Raw genomic sequence first — 17295 nt, forward strand, 5'->3', positions numbered from 1 at the left:
TCTTCTAATTTCACTGATTCAATGGGAAGGATTTCTAACATCTATTTTGAGGGTCCATATTATCAAGAGGTGGTCATGACATGGACAAATAAGAGAAATGGCTGGAAATTTAGCTGCTAAGTTAAGTTAAAGATGCAAGAGTGATTCTTGTGTAGTCAGATAGATTACTACACATACAGAGAGAGTTTAGGATAGGGTAAGAGTAAAAACAAGGTCCAGGGTATCCCAGACATCATCAGAAGAACAGTTAACATGTTGCCCTAAATGATTTTAATTATGATTATGAGATTTGGTGACAGTATAATTAGAGGAAAGATCAAAGTCACCTACAAACCGAAGAAACTCAACTTGTTAAGTTCAATAAAAAGGAATAAAAGTTGATTTGAGATCTCATGTTTGAATTCAGAAAGGGATTCTGAAACCAACTATTCCCCACCTCGACCTGCCCAGGTTAAAGCCACGAGTCAGTGAAACGAAAAATGTCTTGTTTCTGAGAAATGATTAAATAATGTAAAACAGAGAGTGTTACTCCCACAAAGTCCAAGGACTATACTAAAACTTTGATGTTTTAAGTTTTATATTAGAATATGTTGGAGATGCCCAGAGAGACAGTGGACTTGTTCATTGGTTCCTTTGCTATCTGGGAAAATAGTGGAAGTTTACACTATAATGGATGGAGCATGATACACTGAAGACCTAAAAGCCACGCTGATGACCAAGTTCACCATTTCATCTAAGGTGTATTGGCAGAAGTTCTGGTTGAATACTTGCCATCCTGGTGAGAAAACCACTGAGACGTATTACGATCTAAATGGCCTCTACTGTTGCCAGAGCAGCCCAAAATATTCAATTCTGTCTCCGGATCATCTGTACACAACATAAAAGTTCAAATTTAACCCCAGCTCCTTTTTGTTCCTTTTTAATCATTTTAGTTAATATCACAGTGATTATAAAACTGCATGTGTGTGTTGCTTCTCCAAGTCTGCAGAGGACAACTAGTGTCCTCTGCATGCAACATGTTGTGCTGTAGTAAAGAATAGAAGAGTCACACACGTTGAGCTTGTGTTAACTTCACAGCAAGAATGTTTATTCTTTACAACAGGATCATCTGAAAGTATCAAATTTATAGAACATTTTTTTCTGACCATTGCTGATTTGCATAAAAATGTTAATATAATGAGCACTGTGAAATGTTAGAATTGACAAGTTAAAATCTGAAAAAGTATAATATTTAAGGACATCTTAATAATAAAAATGAAAAGAATTACAAAAACTTTACATTGTAAAAAACACTTAATGACAATTTCTGAACGTTGAATTTCACAATACTGCAAAATGAAATACTTGTATGAATACTTGTTATTTAAAGTTTTATTCACAAAATGAAGAAAAATACATTTTCCTTGACCAACTATAGCGGTAACACAATAAAATAAAATAAAAACAAAATAGCAGTAGATAGTCTTGGTCTTAGTGGAGGGCATCCACTGACTTCCACTCTGCTCTGAATCCCCTGAAGAGTCCTGGGACTCTCAGTAAAGATGCTCTTCACTGATTTCAGCTCGGCTTTCAATACCGTTATTCTTTTAGCCAAGCTGACAAACTTGGTCCATGTGCATTGATCAAAAACTTTCATACTGACTGATCACATGTCTCTCCAGAGTCTGGTCAATTATAAAAGACTAGCCTCTATCCTAACCACCACCTCTTTAACATTCTGCCCTCTGGAAAAAAGTTCAGATTCATCGGGTGCAAAACCGACAGACTCAAGAACAGCTTCTACCTGGGCTGTCAGAACTCTTAATACAAATTAAGAGTGTGAGTAGACTTCTCCCATACAGTCATTATGTCGCTACTATTGACTATATTGCTGCCATTCCCTGTGCAACATTTTGGAAGATGTGGAAATACCATCCCTATCCTTACTGACCATAGCCCTTCCCCTCTTATTTATTTATTATATTTTATTATGATGCCCTTGTGTTTTTTCTTTTTTATATATATTATTTTTATATTATTTTTTATATATTATTTTCTTTACTTTTACACTTTTGTGGTCTTGCTACCTAATTTCGCTGTGTAAGCAACTGTACAATGACAATAACAAAGTTGTTCTGAGTTATCCAAAAAGAACAAAATACTGAAGTTTCTAGTATTTCGACACTATTTTGACTCCAATATTTTGAAATCTGACTCTATGATTAGAATCATAACACAGAAATTATCTCATTTTTAGAACCATCTCAGATTTGCATCTCTTAAAAACATTTAGAGATATTACTGTATTTGCACTTTTCACTGGTCTTTCTTAACATCAGAATAAATAAATCTCATTTAAATAAATATTTTTTATGCAAATGTTTCTTTTTATATTACAACATGATTTAGCATGAAAGCTGAATGAAAATGGAATTTCATATTTTTGACTAAGAAGTTTATTTAAAATGATTTAAAATGCCCTGTTTTGCACAATTATGAAATTCAACTCAATTCTATTGATTGTCTTTGACAACTTTACTTTAGGATTTCTCTTTGTATGTTTAAATATATGATTCTACAGGAGTACTGAACTATTTGTTTTATGTTCAGATTTTAACTAGCCAACACTCATGGACATTTTTTTTAGTGACTGTCTGGAAAAAAAACTTAGCGATGATGTTTTATTTTTGTTCTTTTTTATCTGCTGATATCTTACTTGGACAGTCTTATTAGGCTTATTTCACCTCTACATTTGTTTGTGTCCTTGCTGTGCAGTTAACATTGCTAAATGATTGTTGAAAAAGTCTGTGCTGTGCTGTGTTGGAATACAGAGCAGACTGTTTGAATATTGGATGTTATTATACAAAAACCAATGTCTGTCTCTGTTCAGTGATAATATTGAGAACTGGAACAGCAGCAGGAGACTCACAAGATTTCAAGCTGCAGTTCAGCTGGAGGCTGGTAGGAATCCTGATTCTCTTTTTGTTCACATTTTTTGTAGATGAAAACAACAACAACAACAACAGCAACAATAAGCACAGCAGACACTGGCAGACCAACTTTCAGTCCAACAGATCCATCCTCCTTCCCTCCACCCTCCGTCCCTCCATCCTCCTTCCCTCTTGCCTCCTTCCCTCCTGCCTCCTTCCCTCCTGCCTCCTTCCCTCCATCCTCCCCCCCTCCTGCCTCCTTCCCTCCTGCCTCCTTCCCTCCATCCTCCCCCCCTCCTGCCTCCTTCCCTCCATCCTCCTTCCCTCCATCCTCCTTCCCTCCATCCTCTGTGTGTCCTCCTGTCTGACCTGCAGGTGAGAAACAGGTGTGAGGTGTCAGCTGTCAGGTAGGTGATGAGTGAAGAACAGAACAGAATCCATTTCCTCTTCAAACTGCTGTCAGACATTATCTACTGCACTCTGATCACATCACTCAGACCAGCTGCTTTCTACAAAGTCTCATCAACAACATCTTTAGAAACAAACATCAACAACCAGGAAGCAACTTCACCTCTGATCACACACACACTCAACTCTACTCACTCACCTGGAGGATCAACAACACTCAGTGTGATGTTGAGGACATTTTTTGTTCCACTCATGAGGACACGACACTCGTATGTTCCAGTGTCATTAATCGTCACATTCTCCAGAATCAAAGACACGTCTCCATCCTTCATCTGTCTGTCCTGCAGATCCACCCGGTTCATAAAAGATGGATGCTGGTTGGCTGGATCAAAGTGTTCATCTCGGTACAAAAGGACATATTTTTCCAGGCCAGTTTTGCTCCACTTTACAAGTCTGATTGTGATGTTGTTTGGAGTTCGACATGGGAGACTGACGTTCTGTCCAGACTCAGCTGTGATGATCTCCTTGCCTGAAAGAGGAAACAACACAGAGCAGAGAGGTCACAAAGGTTAAAGTGCAACTTTTCATTTCTAGAACAGTGATTATTGTGATGGGCTCCATACAAAACCACTCAAAGAGAAGCATGAAACATATGAGTCCAGCACAGTAGAATTTCAGGACCGTGTCAGCTAGTGGTTATATTGTATTGATGAGTGCTCAATCATACAGGTAAGGAAATGCCAAAAGTACACATGGGTGACAGATGAAAGAAATGAACATGTGTTTTAAAAAATTAATAAATGTTGCCTGAAATTATACTATGATTTCTGATATTTAGTAGCGGACCTTTTTCATAATTTAAAATTGGAACTTTTGTTTCATTTTGGTGTTTATACAGGAGAGATCAAATTAAAAATCGTGCTCACAGAATTAGAAACAAGGGGAAAGTGATGTTCTCACGACTCAGTGTTTCACAAAGACTGCGTCACATGGAGCCAATAACCACTACGATCTCCTTTACGTTCAGCTACACTAACATCAGCATCAATGGGCATTATTACTCGGCATGTCGCTCTAATCAAACCACACTTAAAAACGCTCATGTTGAATCATTTGATCAGGTATTAGATGAAGTTTGAATCTGATCTGCTGATGTGAAGCTGAATGCAGAAGTCACCTTCGCCAGCAGACCTAGATCACAAACAGGAAAAGTGACCGGGGCGTTATCGTATATAATGACGTTGCCTCTGAGGGCACACGGAAAAATCTCCGTGAAGCGCATCTGTTCTGTCGTTCACAGAAACGATAGTTACAGCAGCCACAAACGACGAGCTGAAAACATTTCAGCAGCCTCTGCGTAAAACCTTTCGCTGACTTCGTTGAGATTTCTCGTTTTTTTCGTTTCAGAGTGGACAGCAGCTTTTGTGCCTAAGTTTGGCTTCAGCCTCTGACGGTAAGATGAAAACTCTTTAACTGTTGAACAGCCTTTGAAATTTTCGTTCAGCGTAACCTTAAACAATTGTGTTTTTTTTCACAGCGTTATTATTTTAGTTCGATGTTTTGGGCTGGTTTTCATTTTAATTTGGTTTCAAATGGATAACACACTTTAACAATTTCCATACTAGTTTTCAGTCATGATTTAAATGTCATTAAAATAATACTGGACTGTTTGGGAACATGAGAAGCGTGAAATTTACCATTGGACTTTTTTGTATATTCCTCCCTCTTTGTAAGAGGCCACCTAAACACGTACGACATGAATGGAAAGCCCTCTATGACATTGTGGGGTAGCTCAGTTACGTCAAATGTTACATCAAATTAAGATATAGGCTGATTTTCACTTGTATTCCGCGTTTCTCCACACCACCCCTCGTATTGTTGTTTGTTGTTGTTTTTTGTTTGTTTTATGATTATTACCTCTTATCAGTCCACGACCACGTACGTGAAATTAAATGTTCCTGGTTTAAATGATAAAAACGCCACATTTAGGGCATGAAGGGGTTGGTGGAGCCGGGATGGAACAGCTGTTTTAAATGTGACAGTTTTTTTCTTTTTTTTTCTTTCTTTAAATATAACATTTGATGATGTTTTAACATTTTTTTTTATTAAAACGGTCTGAGTAAGTTTATAACCAGGGTAACCTATGAGTAACCCAGAAACAGAGAAAATAGTCAGGGAGCATGTTTACCAGTATATAGGGAATAAAGAATAAAAAACGTTTTTAGGTTCGTTGTGGGAGTCTATCCCAGGTGTCAAGTGTGTCATTTGTGTGTGGGTCAAATAAGTGTCAATTGTTGTTTTGGGGAATCTTGAAACGGTACGTGTCATGTCTGTGTGTATTGTGTTTCTTTAAGTGATAGTAATGACAGAGTTCTAGTTGGTCTTTGAAACTGTCATGAGAACAGGTTCCCACAGAGACAGACACTTGGTCATCTTTGAAACATCATGGGGGAATTTTGAAACTGCAGAAAAACAGCATTTTGTACACAGAAGTAACAGAAAACAGACAGAGGTCAGAGGGTTCTTTGCTATGATCTGAGATCTGAACGATGCTGCAGTGTTTAGTACTGTCGCTTCACAGCAAGAAAGTTCCTGAGTTAAATTTAGGCTGGGGCCCTTTCTGTGTGGCGTTTGAACCACTTTAGAGTATAAGAAGAGTGAGCTTCCTCCCACAGTGCAAAGACATGTTAACTGGTGATTCTAAATTGGCCAGGGATGCAAGGTAGATAAAGTATTTAAGTGCAGAATAAACTGCGGTATAAATGTAAGGGTAAAGTGAAACGTGTAGCTAAAAATTCTTTGAGTGTCTTGTAAGACAAGGAACAAGTTAAATATTACACGCAAGTCCATCATCAAGTTAGAATTAGAATTATGTATTCTGAAGTTATTGGCTTTAAACTGAGTCCCTCACAAGTAACGCTCCCGACCCCTTTGAAATCACAGACACGACTGTTAATATTAAGTTATTATTGCTGATTATACAAGGAAGAACGCCAGGACGCAGACACCGACCACGCCCTAGAGGAGTGACAGTAAAGTGTTGCGTTTTCGTTTAGGTCTAACTTAACAATTGTTGTCATGATTAAAAGCTGTCGCCGTAAACAAAATTATTCGATTTTCTTAAGATGCGTTTTTATTTTAATTTAATTTTTCATTCAGTTTCTCACGATAGTTTTCGGGATTCTTTTAAAAGTAATTAAAACGATATTAGGTGGATTCGCACCAGGACCTAAACATGAATCTTATGAGGGTTTTGTAACTTCATTTCATGCTATTTTTTCCCTTCCCTGAACAGTATTTTCCTCTCTCGTATATACAGGAAATTAATATTTTTTTATTTTCTAAACCACGAAAGTTTCTTTTTTATTTATTTGTTTTCCAATAGACGATGTTTATAAAACAAAAACGGAGAAAAATCTTCATCAAAGATGATATAAGCTGGATTCCATCATTAAAACATAGGCCTTTGAAAAATTGCCAAACAATAATAATAAGAAGAAGAGCAAATTCATTGTATCCTCAGCTTTCTGTTATATAATTAAGATAAATAACAACTTGAATTGATTAAAATACATTTGTTATTATTATAAAGGTCCAGCTCACCTCCAGCAGCAGAAACCGAGACAATTAAAAAGAGGACAATGGCACTTTTGATCATTTTGCTGAGAAAAAACGAAGACCGTCGAGCTTGGCCTAGTTAATCTTACGAGTCTTCCAGTCGGTCTGCGTCCAAACAGAAACTAACTGGAGAGTGCTCTCATGACTGCTTGACTGATGCTGACCATGGCCAATCAGCCTGCTGTGACTGTCACTTTTTTTCTGCGTTAGCTGCGAGATTTGATTGGTCAGGAATGAAAATGAACCAAAACTTTTTAAAAGCGCAAAGTATTCTTCATCTAGACTTTATTTACAGGTTGTCTGAAATCGAAGATTTGAAGGGAAAAACAAAAAAAAAAAAACTTTTTTTTTTACATTCGCAAACTTGTTTTCATTTGCTTACAGTCCCTGTTTCTTTTTTTATTTTTTCCTGCAGAAGCAAATTAAGCTTCTAGCTGGTTCTTCTTAACTTCTAGCTTCTAGCCAAGATGCACAGAGAGAAGGATAAGGCCCAAGAAAGGGAAGGATGACCCAGAGGAAGGCCGCAAACTAAACGTGTCAATGAGGGATTTTTTTTCAATTTCTTCTTCTTATATAATAACAATACTACTACTACTAATAATAATAATAATAATATTTTAAACTATCTTCCAGGGGCGATTCTAGGATCAGAGCTTTGGGGGTGCAGAGCACCCAGAGAGCTGCCCAGCCAGGCAAGATAAACTTTACACATTACGATAAGGCTTCTTCCCTGTCTCTGTCAGTCCCTGCATCCCTAAATGTCTCCAGTTGTCCTGAGTTCTCTCTGACTGTCTCCTTGGTGCATTTAAACCCCTGTTCCTCCCTGTCCTCATCGTCTGTTGTCTTCGTCTCCGTTATCCGTCATCAAAGTTTTACCATCTCTGTGCAAATCTGCAAATTTCTTTATCAAATCATAAGATTCTTAAATTCATCAAGTCTCTCTGTGCCTGGGTCCTCGTCACAAAACATGACATCACTGTTTTGTACATTTTAACACAATTTAATCCCACATTTGTGAAAGAAACGCAAAACACTTTGCGTTTCTTTCTGTAACAAAGAAAAGTCTGTAACAAAATCATCAAATCTGATCAAGGTTATTTAAATGCTGCAAAAGAAGAATGGATTGGAATAAAATACACATCTTAACCTTAATTACTGCGGGAGAATAATGAATGATGCTCATAGTGAGTAAAAAGTAAACTGACTGCCTTTTTTGGACAGAGATTCACTTTTAATGTGTATGTATAATATAATACAAATACATAAAAAATACTCCCAAAACAGAATAAATTATTACAAAATATTAATAAAAATTAGAAAAATTGAGGCAACTTTGCCTGTGGTAGAATGTATACAATGTATGAAAACATCTTTACTGCAGATACTAATTTTATGTTGTAAGATTTATGAGTTTCATGCTTTCATAGTGGTACTTGGGAGAGCTTGACATTTTTATCAGGTGGTACACACTGTAAAAAGTTTAAGAAACACTGATAAATTAAATGTATGTGTGCTTTTGGAAAACATTTAAAGCTGCAGTACAGAATCTTTGAAACAAGCTTAAAACATTTTTAGAATATAAACAGAGCATCTGCTTCTCTTTCCAGCTCCTCACTCCACCAGGGCTGTTTGGCACTTTCTGATAGTGTGCAAATGTGATGTACGTACTGTGGCAGTCATACAGACAACTGGACGGTCCAAAGGTTGGCCTACCTATTACTGGCTGAGGTTTTAGTAGAGTTGTGGCTGAACCACATAAAAATATATTATTAATTTTAATCTCCCCAATCAATTATAATGTTATGTTGGAATGTTGTTAAAGAGGGTCAAAATGTTTCAACCCAGTTTGTTTTGCAGATTCTGTATAACAGCTTTAATATAGGGAGGACACAACTTCCAGATTGTGTGAGTAAAATCAGGTTTTTTCTCTTTGTCAGTTTAACAGTTTCTGTTGTGCCTGTCACTGTTTCCTGTCTGTTTTCTTACCTTGTTCTTCCTGACCTTGTACTTTCTCTTCACGTTCCCCTCTTTCCTCTCTCCCTCTTTGGACTGACAATCATACACAAATAGATTGTATTCAATTATATGAAAAATTACATTAATATAAAAAAATACTATTAAGATCACTAACAAAAAGTCCTCTCTCAGTGTACTTTCAACTAAAAGGCAAATAACCAAACCACATGAACATCTAATAAAAGATATAAACATTGAAACACTGATCCAACATTATTCTTGATTGACGGATCATTTGATTTTACACTTTTACCTGAATGTGGCTCCTTTTTTTGAAAAAACTTCCTCATATCCATTATGAACCTGGCTGTCTCTCTGTACACACACACACACACACAACACGAGTTATAAGGTTAATGGGCATTCAGGCAGTTAGCTAGTAAGTATCCATTTCAAACAGGACAGTGGTAACAACAGTAGGCTGCGGACAATTTTAAATTTTAGATTTTAAATAGGCTGTATACATTTCAATGGGAGCAACAGGACGGTCAAATGTCGCTGATTTTACTACAGAGCAGGACGGATTGTAGGGTAGCAAACATCGTCGGAAAACAAGTTTTCAACACTGCAGGTTACCTGGATGTAATGTTTTTCAGCTAAAAAGAAACATGGTCCTACCAACTATATAAAAAGTAACTGAAGGTTAAATGCAGCTAATATGTCCTGTTTTAAGCCAGGCACTTCAGCACCCCCAAAAAGGGGCTAAAATCCCGTGTCGTGGAGATAATTTCTCCTGCCTTAAAGAAAATCCCCTCACATGGAACAGAAGAAGCTGGAGTGCACAGAAACAGGTAGAGATGCAAGTGTAGGGTCTTCCTGGGTCCCACAGATTGTCAGCTAAAAAGAATAAACAAATTAAATTGCTGCACATTTTGTAGAATAACATTTAAAGATTATTTTTAAAATACATATTTTATAATTGTATTAAATTTAAGTCAAATGGAAGTGTTTATAAAGTTGTATAATAATATTTATATTATGAAAAGCAGATTTTTGATATTTTAAGTTTTTCACATTTTCAGATTACAAATAAACACACAAAACAAAAACAAACAACAAGAACACAAAGTTGGCAATCCCACCCGATTGACCAAAATCACCTCAAAATACTCCCACACGACAGAAGCTTCCCTCTTACTCGTTGGCTTCATATCTTTCAATAGAAATGATATAGAATGAATATCAGTGGTTTCCTGTCTCTCACCATCAAAACACTCCACAAATCCCGCGAATTATTAACTTCCCTATAAACCACTGAATCAAGTACGTTCTAAATGAAGCCTCGGACGTCACTGATCACGTGTCTCTGGCCAAACGAATCAAGCCTCGACACAGTGCTTCTGAAGCAGTGTGTTGATTTTTTTTGACACACGCACCGGAGCGTCTGTTTCAAGCGGGCCATCACTAGTGTTTAGTAGTGATGGGTAGACGAGGCCTCGTGAAGCGTTTTAGCACATTCCCCAAACTGTATCGATACTGTGTCGACACAGTGTTGCTGTTTTGCTCCATACTGACACCTGCTGGACATTAAATATCATTGCAGGCAACTTACTTGAGACTCACGACAGACACTGATTCAATGACCTAGTCATACTTGTACACTGTAAGGTATTGTATTTTCCATGGAATCAATTTATGTTTTACATTGCAAATATTGTAGACATCTTTAAAATATATTGTGAATGACATTAAGTGAAAATTAAAATGAAAGTATTGTGAATGTAATATTACCTATTTAAATGTATTTGACTCAGAGTTTATTATAAATTTATATCCAGAAAAATAAGTTTATCCATTGTTTTTGCATTCAGTCTATTGCCTTTTTTTGACACAATTTCCCCAGCTTTGGAAAACTCACAGGCACAGATAAAGCTGGGGTACACAAAAGCTGTAAAGCCAGGTGGAAGATAAGATGTGTTCCTATTCTCCCAGTACGTTAAAGGATCCTCTGATCTTGGAATGTTTCTCTCCAACACTCTCCACAATACTAAGGGGTTGGCAGTCCTTTATAATAAAATTCAGGACTGCCTGGCCCAGAACAATCTTCCTAGATGCTTGATTTCAAAATAATAAAACACATACTAATAAAAAAAAATGATGATGAAGCTGTTCAGTGTCAATATAGGCCGACCTGTGTTCATTCTCGGTGTGTTTGTCTCCTCATTTTCATGTTTGGCTCTGTAATGCCTAAACACTGAGGAGGTGTTCTGATAGATTACACTGAAACAAAGACAGACAAACTATTACCTTATTTCCAGTTAAAAGATCAAAATGATCCCACACAGCAGAAACATTTCTTTTTCTTTCGGGCTCCATTTTGATATGGAGAGATGTGTATTTTTTTTTTTTAATCTTTGCGAGAGTAATTTTGTGGGTTTTTTGGTGGCGACTCATTCCGTTGGCAGATGCGAATGCGGTACCTTTTAAACACAGTTTGGCGCGTTGGCAATGAGCGATACAGCAGCTGTATGGATCACGTGACCTTTTCTTAAAGCGACGCACGCACCGACACAGGTTTCACTCTGTGAGCTTGATACATGCGTCGGTGCGTCAGTGTTGCAGGACGCATTACAAATGTTTAGTGTCCAGGTGCGGAGTTGAGCGTTTGTTGTTGGTGGGTGTAAAGAAACTGTAAGTTTGCTTGGTTTATTCCTTTAACAGTTTGTCTTTATGAACTTTACTGTTTATTCAGCTGATGTTTGATTTCTTCACACAACAAACTGTGTGTGTTTTTATTTCCGGTCTCTCCATTAAAGTCAGTGTGTGATGTTTTCCTGGCTAACATCAGCTGTGTGCAGCTTCGTTCCAGCACAAACAGCAGAAATCTGCTGCTCCATAGTTCACGGTAACGGACTCACAGCTGGACCAAGGGGGACGAGTGTGTCCGCCATTCTAAGCTACGTTCGTCTTTGTGTACACACGCTGGCTGTGTCCCATTTCAGGGTCTGCACGCTTGAAGTACGCGCACTACGCGTACTACGTACGGTGCGTACTATAAGTACGAGAAGTGCGGAAGTGAGAGGCGTGTGAAATGGGACGGTATATGCTTCGTCGCGCTGTTCAGGTTGCCTAGCAACCATGATACTAACCGCGAGACACGTTACATACAGCTTTGTTTGACATAAATGAAGGAGAAAATTGTTTTGTTGGTCAATCATTTTTGTCATGACATCACTTTGATTAGTTGAGTATCTGAGGCTGAGACCACAGGACTGTAAAACATGATTCAAGGGCTTCATTTCTGTACTGAACAGTCATTTAAAATTAGCTAGTAAATAATGATTAGTTAATGTTGTTCATGAGACTGAAGTCATCTCACTATGGTAATGTAAATATAATATGGCCAATAGTATAGTATTGTCAGATTATTATGATATATATATATATATATATATAGATAGATAGATATATATATCACTGACTTTCAGCTTGTTGTGTTTGTGGATATATGACTGACTTTAATTATCCATAAAATCATCAGATTCTCTGTAAGATTAAGGTCGACTATATGTATATTTAGAAGTAGAGGCTTTAAAACCAAGTTAATGCTGAAAGTACAAACATCACTAGTGTCACATAAATTTGGCCAACAGCAATGTTTTATTGTTCTTCATTATTAAACATTCGCACATGAATAAGTGACGTCATATTCAGTACTTACTTTTGACAGTTCACTTTTCGGCCACTCCCTTCTGCCGTATTTAGCGGCAAAATTATCCACACCCACCGCCGCGCTATGAATTGTGGGATATATGGGACCACGAAGCATGCACCGGACCACGCTTGATATTTGGGGAAATCGGCTGTCCCAATTTGAAGTGTACTTCAAATGCGTACTCCAAATGCGCCGTCGATTTCCCCAAATATCAAGCGTGGTGCGGTGCACGCTTTGTGGTCCCATATATATATATATATATATATATATATATATATATATATATATGACAATATTATATTTACACTACCACAGTGACATGATTTTAGTCTCATGACCAACATTAGCTAATTGTTGTTTACTAACTACTCATGAAATAACTGTTCAGTACAGAAATGAAGCCCAACAATCATGTTTTACAGTCCTGTGGTCTCAGCCTCAGATACTCAACTAATCAAAGTGATGTCATGACAAAAATGAATGACCAACAAAACATTTTTCTCCTTCATTTCTGTCAAACAAAGCTGTATGTAACGTTCCATCGCGGTTAGTATCATGGTTGCTAGGCAACCTGAACAGCGCGACGAAGGCATTTCACAAGCCTCTCACTTCCGCACTTCTCGTACTTATAGTACGCACCGTACGTAGTGCGCGTACTTCAAGCGTGCGGTCTCTTAATTGGGACACAGCCATAGTTTGTACTTTGTGAGTTCACTCTGAGTCCACAGAGGACGCGGCGTACGTGATGACGTCACAGCTCAGCTGCAGTGTTTTTCTCGCCTTTACCTGTTGTACCTCCTCTATAATTTGTGAACCGTAATTGATGATCGCCAATTTAAAGGAAAGGCATGCAATAATACATTTTTAAGGACAATTCTCACCGAACAACTTTTTTCTTCTCAACTAAAAGGAAAATATATGTTTAGAGATTATAATTCGACATTTTGATTAAATATATTCTTTTCCAATTCCACAAAGCAAAAGAAAATCACTTTAAATTTTTAAATGATATATATCCATCCAATGACATCCAATCTTCACAAGAAATTCAATATAGATACGAACACATGCACTTTCTGCAATACTGATATTGAAACTACAGCATCTTTTTTTTATTCATGTGAGAGTTCCAGATGATTTTCAGTACTGGTTAACCTCTAAAAATATCTCTAACCTTTCAAAGAATTAGATTTGGCCTATAAGCAGAAAAAAACAGAATTTGGGATTAACAACTTATTATAGTTGCAAAAGTTTTCATTCATAAATGTCGCTTCTTGAAAATTACTCCGATCTTTGTTGGCTTTAAAAATTAAGTCCTGCTGTTGAAGGCTTCATTAGACAAGAGTAACTTAAATAAATCTCACACCTTACTTGAAGTTTTGATGCAGCTTTTCAATTGCTGTAGCTAGATTGTATTTGCCTTCTTTTGTTATTACTTTTATATGATAGGTCACCTTACTGTACTTGTAGGGCTGCCACAAACGATTATTTTGATAGTTGACTAGTCACCGATTATTTTTGCAATTAGTCGACTAATCAGATCATCATCCATTAGACGTACAGCTTATTGCACCAGCAGCATCTGCTCTTATATAACTATCATTAGCTTACAGCTTTAAGTGTTTAAGGTATGTGCTAACTAAAAATAAAGACAAGATGATAGTTTGTTAAATTTTAATGAAATTTGCAGATTGTTTCGGTGAAGTTTAATAAAGTAATAAATCTCACACTTCTGATAATCAGTTGTGTGCTTGACATTTATTCAGCTGTGTAAAAACTATAACTTTAATCTCAGCCAAACCGATTTACTCAGGAACAAATAAAATATTAAAAAAAAGCCAAACAATAATAATAATAATAATAATAACAATCCTTGTACATGCAGTGCTGCCATCTTCTGTTTCAGTCCGTTATTACACTCTTAAATCCTACTACTTATTCCAATGGCTTTTGTGATCTTACAAAGCTTCAAACGACGCGTCGACTATTAAATCAGTCGTCGATGATTTTGATAGTCGACTAATCGTGGCAGCCCTATGTACTTGTATGCTGCTTTATGGTATTCCTGACCTATACTGTTCTTTTAATGTTCTTTATTCGATGACTGCTTTGTTCTTAACCACTTATACTGATATATAACTTTTTGTTGACATGTAAAATAAAGTGTTTAAGAAGATTAATAAAAAAAAATCCTTGTTATTTTACAGCGCTGTTACTCAATCGGGGGAAGCTCTATGTTGAGGAGAAAAGCATGAATTTGTTTGTATATGGAGGTATCCATTGTTTAAATGTCCCGGGCAGTCCAAAAAGAGGCAGAGCTGTCGAGAAATGCTAGGAGCTAACTGGGCGCTAACTGTGTATATTATCAAATATATTTGTCATGTCCAAATTTATGGGCTGCATCCTCCTGAGGACCCGAATACAGACACCCCCATTAACTGTCGCAATGTTGGCAAAAAGAGGAAGTGACATAGGATTTATGCATGCGTGGTACTGATCGGGTTTCTGGTACGGATCGGAGAGACAACGGGGTTGTCCAAATTCATGGGCTGCATCCTCCTGAGGCCGCATTTGTAGGCCGATTATGTCACAGCAACGTGACGAAGGCTTTCCAAATTCGTATACTCCTCTGAATGCAGCCGACAAATGCGTCCTCCTTTCCCCGAATTTGATGGATAGGTCGGGTGTGTCCTTCGTGGCCCACCATATCCCAGAATTCATAGCGTGGCTTTAAGTTTTAATATTACTCTTTGGGTCATAAAATAAACTTTTAACATATTTTCAAGCGTGAATGTAGCTGTGTAAACTTTAAATATCTGCTCGGTTTATCAAGACATCACATATTTGCAAAAGTGCTTCGACGTTTCCGTTAGGGTTGCCAACTCCCTGAGAAATAAATAAGGGACACCTCGTGGCCAGGGCCGGGCGACCCAGTTGTCTTCACCCTTCCCAGTGTGGTGAATTTTTTAGCTCTTTTTTTGTGTGTGAAATTATTTTTTTAACCATGTGACTTGAATTTGATTTAAGTAGATGCGTATTCTTTGTGATATCAACACATGGGAAACAAAAATCATTTAGCCATTTATTTTTAGCTCAAAATGACAACATTAACACAATAAAACAGGTCTCTTTCTTAAACAGAAGCCTGTCATGCTTAACTTTTGAGAATATAAGTAAATCTTTCTTTAAAAGAACTCTGTCCTGCTTAACTTAAAATTATATAAATTAATAGAAAACAATAAAAAAGAAAAATATTCTTGTAACAGTGCACATTTAGTGCATTTAGTGCAATTGGCTTAGGTAGAGGCATTATTTCAGCTTTTGCTCCCGTTTGTAAACCCACTTGTTCCCATGATTACGCATCATAACTCATCATCATTATTCATCTATGTATTACTTTTATGTATTACTCATCTATTTGTTGCAATCTATCCTTGCAGTTGTTTATTACACAAAATAAATTATATTATCACACTTCTGGCCACATAGCGCTGATATTCACTGCACATGCCCATTTTAACCTTAACCACAGGGTTTAAAAACAAACAAACCAGTGTTTACATACCATATCTGCTTCTGCCGTGGCCTGGTGGACAAAAATTGGTTAAGGGTTCCCCGAGCTTTCACGCCCCTCATGTTCTTCACGTGCTTCATGTATAGGTGTTTTCCTTTTCCCATTCTTCCCTGTACTTTTGCAGCCTTTTTTCTTTCTCTGAGAGGAACAAACATTGCTGGTCTAATGCTGGGCTTACACTGTGCGATTTTTGGCCCATTTTGAGCCGATTTTTGAGTCGTGCGACCAATTTGGTGATCGGCCCGATTTTGGCCTTCATCGTGCATCGTGTAGTATACGTGGGGTAACGAAAAGTGATTAACACCTCACGACCAGCTCCCGATCATCAATCGCTCGTGAGGGTGTCACCGCAGCTTCTCACACTGCTCACGCGCAAACAAGTAAACGTCGGTGAAAAAGACGGAGCAGCACGGCTGTGCAGCGTGTGATCTGGACACAAGCGATGGAGGCACAACTTGTAGAACTTTGGAAAGCTCATCCGAGCCTTTTCGATGTGGCATCACCAAATTATCATGACCACAACAACCGTGAAAATAGTTGGATAAACGTTGCTGCTCAATCACAGCTGCCTGATCATGTTTTTCATTAGCAATTTAGCAAAGTTGATGGTGGTGTGCGTGTCTGTGTGAGTGAAAGACAGAGAGGGAGAGTGAGCGACAGATTTTCTGTTATAACCTTCATTTTATGGAGGCACAGTGTGAGCACTCAGGTCGCATCAGAGCACCGGGCGGTATAGTGTGAGACCCTGCATCGTGACCTACGAACTTATAACCCCTGCGAGCCAATCGCACAGTGTTTGCCCAGCTTCAGGTGTACTGTCGTCTGAGACTTGCACCGCAGTGTCGGCGTTTGTTTCCCCGTTGGCCATGCTTTTTGTTGTGGTCATCTGTTGTCTTCCGGTATTTTCTCCGCAAGCGACCTTTCCTCAACCAATGAGATGAGCGGTAATCTGAATTGTCATACTCGAATTGTCATAAGTGTGCTGTCAGCTCATTGGTCACAAAGCAGGAGCGGGGCTGGGAATTATGTTTACAAACAAAGCGTTAATTACATTAAAACGTATAGACTACTTTAGATTCTCACTGTATTATGGGACAAAGTGCGTCCCTTATTAG

General features: G+C 37.7%; 3 protein-coding genes across 11 annotated transcripts in view; 2 read left to right on the forward strand and 1 right to left on the reverse strand.

Moving 5' to 3' along the window:
- LOC146521463 (programmed cell death 1 ligand 1-like) overlaps positions 1 to 17295 on the forward strand; it is a 283173-nt gene that overhangs the window by 150433 nt on the left and 115445 nt on the right. The gene's annotated exons all lie outside the window — the stretch shown is intronic.
- The window catches only part of LOC146521472 (uncharacterized), a 63398-nt gene continuing 49007 nt past the window's right edge, over positions 2905 to 17295 (reverse strand). Inside the window, exons 2-3 of the mRNA XM_085147206.1 lie at positions 3517 to 3846; positions 2905 to 3278 (exon numbers count right to left, since the gene is read on the reverse strand). Coding sequence (XP_085003332.1) covers positions 2905 to 3278; positions 3517 to 3679 — 537 coding nt within the window. The 5' untranslated portion in view covers positions 3680 to 3846. The remainder of the gene's footprint in view (positions 3279 to 3516; positions 3847 to 17295) is intronic.
- LOC146521473 (NLR family CARD domain-containing protein 3-like) overlaps positions 8314 to 17295 on the forward strand; it is a 36907-nt gene continuing 27925 nt past the window's right edge. For 3 of the 8 annotated variants that reach the window (XM_085154944.1, XM_085154945.1, XM_085154943.1), the window contains exon 1: positions 10731 to 11582. The gene's annotated coding sequence lies outside the window, so the exon portion shown is untranslated. Of the gene's footprint in view, positions 8841 to 10729; positions 11583 to 17295 lie in introns of those variants that run through there. The other 5 variants (XR_014873310.1, XM_085154940.1, XM_085154942.1 and 2 more) reach the window with 4 other exon arrangements.

This window comes from Neolamprologus multifasciatus, chromosome 3 (assembly GCF_963576455.1).
Source record: "Neolamprologus multifasciatus chromosome 3, fNeoMul1.2, whole genome shotgun sequence".
NCBI lineage: Eukaryota > Metazoa > Chordata > Actinopteri > Cichliformes > Cichlidae > Neolamprologus > Neolamprologus multifasciatus.